The 3,217-nt window shown below is 48.6% G+C and overlaps 1 protein-coding gene across 1 annotated transcript in view; it reads right to left on the reverse strand.

The window, feature by feature from the left end:
- LOC104159695 (deleted in malignant brain tumors 1 protein-like) overlaps positions 1-3,217 on the reverse strand; it is a 17,249-nt gene that overhangs the window by 4,681 nt on the left and 9,351 nt on the right. Inside the window, 3 exon segments of the mRNA XM_009697675.1 lie at positions 288-519; positions 521-606; positions 1,138-1,461. Coding sequence (XP_009695977.1) covers positions 288-519; positions 521-606; positions 1,138-1,461 — 642 coding nt within the window.

Raw genomic sequence — 3,217 nt, forward strand, 5'->3', positions numbered from 1 at the left:
TCTTGGAGCCTTTAGGAGCTGAGGTATGGGATACAAGCCTTGATACAGCTATCAGCTGGGGGCTTGCTGATGGCAGCTCCATAATTCTGGATCAGTGGTGACCGCTGACCATAACCAGGGCCATGAGTGTTGTATAAATTACACAAGAATGGATTTATACACCACAGTGATTAATAGCACACGCTAGGAGCATCATGAGCTCAGAGAAGACCTTCAATTGAGGGTGAAAACTTTTCCCCAGCACGTTTCCCCAACACCATCAAGACTGAGACAGAGAGAGAGGTTACCTGAGCACACCACGCCAGCATCTTCTCCATGCTTGCAGTTATGGGACCCCCAAGACTGGGCCCTACACTCAGAGAGGGCAGCTTCGTTCCCTGCACAATTCACGTCGTCCAGCCAGATGGGGTCAGGCCCTTGCCCAAAATGAGCTGAACCCGGGGCTGACAGCGCTGTCCCACAGCCCAGCTGCCTGCACACAACACTGGCTTCAGCCGTATTCCCTCCATCATCACAAACAGGTACCCTTCTCATGGAACACCTCGACTCTCCCAGCACAACGATTCGGACCATTCACAAGCCGGACAGGAGCTGGTTCTGCAACACCTAGACCAAAACACAATTGCAAAGTGTTTGAGGAGCTTTGCATGCCTCAGAGCTCTGTGAAGAGGGCAAAACCCCCTCCTTGCAGGGGTCTTGTGCCAAAAAAAGTTGTGGACGTGGATGTTGATCTCTCTGTCATGATGGAGAGTGCCCTTTACCTCCATTACTCAACACAACTCACCTGCACATCACCCACTGATGACACCCCACAGCACCTAGGCCTGCTTTCTTCCCACTTGGCCCATAATGCAGGTGGGATTTTAGCTACCTAAATACACATGCCCATTTTGGAAGCCAATTTATTCTGCCTGGTTTCCAGCTGCTGCTCCAGAGGAGCACCAGGTCCTCCCTGATATTCCCCAGCAGCATGCGGGTGTCTTGAATCCCATAAGAAATCTAAAATAGCACTGGATTCACTCCTTCTGTATCTCATCTAAAGGCAGCATCATGGTAAAACGTGCCCCCCAGGGCCACAGACAACTCTTCCTGAAACATAGCCCCCATCGCACCCCACATTGCATGGCGTAACAGTACCTAGGCAGACCACACCAGCATCTTCTCCATGGTTACAGTTGTGGTCTCCCCAAAACCGTGCCCGGCAATCAGAGAGGGCAGTTTCAGTCCCTGCACAGTTCACATCATCCAGCCAAATTTGGCCAGTTCCTTGTCCAAACCGAGCAGAGTCGGTGGCTGAGACCACTGTCCCACAGCCCAGCTGCCTGCACACCACTTGAGCGTCGGTCAAATCCCAGCTGTCATCACAGACGGTTCCCCACTGCTGCTCATGGAACACCTCGACTCTCCCAGCACAGATATTCAAACCGCTTACTAGTCGGATGGGAACTGGTTCTGGAACACCTGAACCAAAAAGGTAAGACGAGGTAAGTTTTATTCTGGCAAACAGGTTCCTGCTAGCCACATCAGCAAACGCAGCGTGTACCCGTTGGCTTAGTATGACCTACAGGGACAAGCAGCATGGAGAAAGAAAGTTCAATGCAGTTGTTTTCCCTCCTCTTGCCCCAAAAGTCAAACAAAGGTGCTGTCCAAAACTGAAGAGATGTATTGATGGATCTCACCCCAAAAATCTGAAGTGCTTAAAGCCTTCTTTTGCCCTCTGTCTTTGACTAGAAAGATACCTGGGCCCAGACAGCAAGCACAAGAAACCCCCCTGACTAAGGGAAAGGACATTAGCAAGAAAGACCTCTTTAGAGAACACCGCAAGAAAAACCTCTTTAGAGAACACCGCAAGAAAACTGGCATAATTCACCTCAGCTAGACTTGGAGCCCTTAGGCATAAAATTCAAGGGGCTGTTTGGCTTTCCTGAGCATTGGTACCTGATGCCATCTGAGATGCCCAGGGAATCCCAGACATCCCAGTGGGGCTGGCAGACTTGATGCAGGACTCAAGGGAGATTGGTGCCCTTCTGGATCTGCGATTAGAGACCGGGTGGGATATAGTGGGACATCTCCGATGACACTAAACACCTATGTTTAGGCAGCTGAACCTCACTTTCACAACCCAGACGAGGACCCTCTGTGCCCTTTATAGTCCATGGAAGGAAATGAGCACTGTTGGGTTGCAATTTCTTTAATCTGCTTTGGGCATCTGCATCAGGATGGGCCAAATCCTGCCACTGACTGCACTGACTCAGTCCTCACTGGCTGCAAAGGGATGTTTAATTCAGAGACAGGCATCTGTGTTTAGTCAGTGAATCCACAGGGTGTTTTCAAGATGTGTTCAAGGAACCAGAGGAAAGGAGTTTATCTCCTGCAAGGGCAAGGCAGAAGTTCACCAATTCTAGGAGGTAAAATGGGCACATAGAGGATGAAGAATGAATTAAGCAACAAGTCTTCTCAAAGGGAGAAGAAGGGAGAAAAAGGATTGAGAGTGACACTCTACCGTGTCAAGCTGTTCTGAGAAAGACACGGACATACACAAAGGGGAGTGTTGACTACAAGTTATGCAAACTAAACCCTCAGAGCTACTCAGCACCGGCAAAGCATCAGCTGGCATAACAGACTAAAAGAAGTATGTCCAACAGTTAAGGAGAAACCAGAGAAGAATGACAGGAATGAAAAGAAGCTTAAAAACATGTCTCAAGAGGGAAATGGGAAGAGGCTGAGGAAACAGAAAAGGGACGTCACAGCCTTAACAAATGGTAGATGCAAACAATAAATGGCAGTAATGCGCACTGCAAAGAGACAAGAGGCTGTAGAACAAATTCCAGGCAATGATAGTGAGCTCAGGATTTCCTTCTAGTGGCAACCAAGTGCAGTGCTCCGGCACTTCGAGGAAATTTGTCTCAACTGTGGAGGTTTCAGAGAAGACACTGGAAAAACATTGTTGAACAGAGGTCTGATGAAGGTGGTTCTACGAAGTGAGGGAGGAGAAGAGGTAGATTAGGTGGGTTTCTGCAAGATTTTCAATATTCTTGTCTGGAAGAGGAGAGAGAAAAATTGGGAGTGTATCTTGATTTTTCAAATGTGATATGTTCATTGGGGTTGTCACTGACAGCAGTAAAAGAGTCCAAGTGAATCTACACCCTCTGTAACAGGGCAAATCACACGAGTCCTGCAATGCCACCAGGTTTACAGGTAACTCACCTGGGAAAGA

The sequence above is a fragment of the Cariama cristata genome, unplaced genomic scaffold (genome assembly GCF_000690535.1).
Source record: "Cariama cristata isolate BGI_N322 unplaced genomic scaffold, ASM69053v1 scaffold173, whole genome shotgun sequence".
NCBI lineage: Eukaryota > Metazoa > Chordata > Aves > Cariamiformes > Cariamidae > Cariama > Cariama cristata.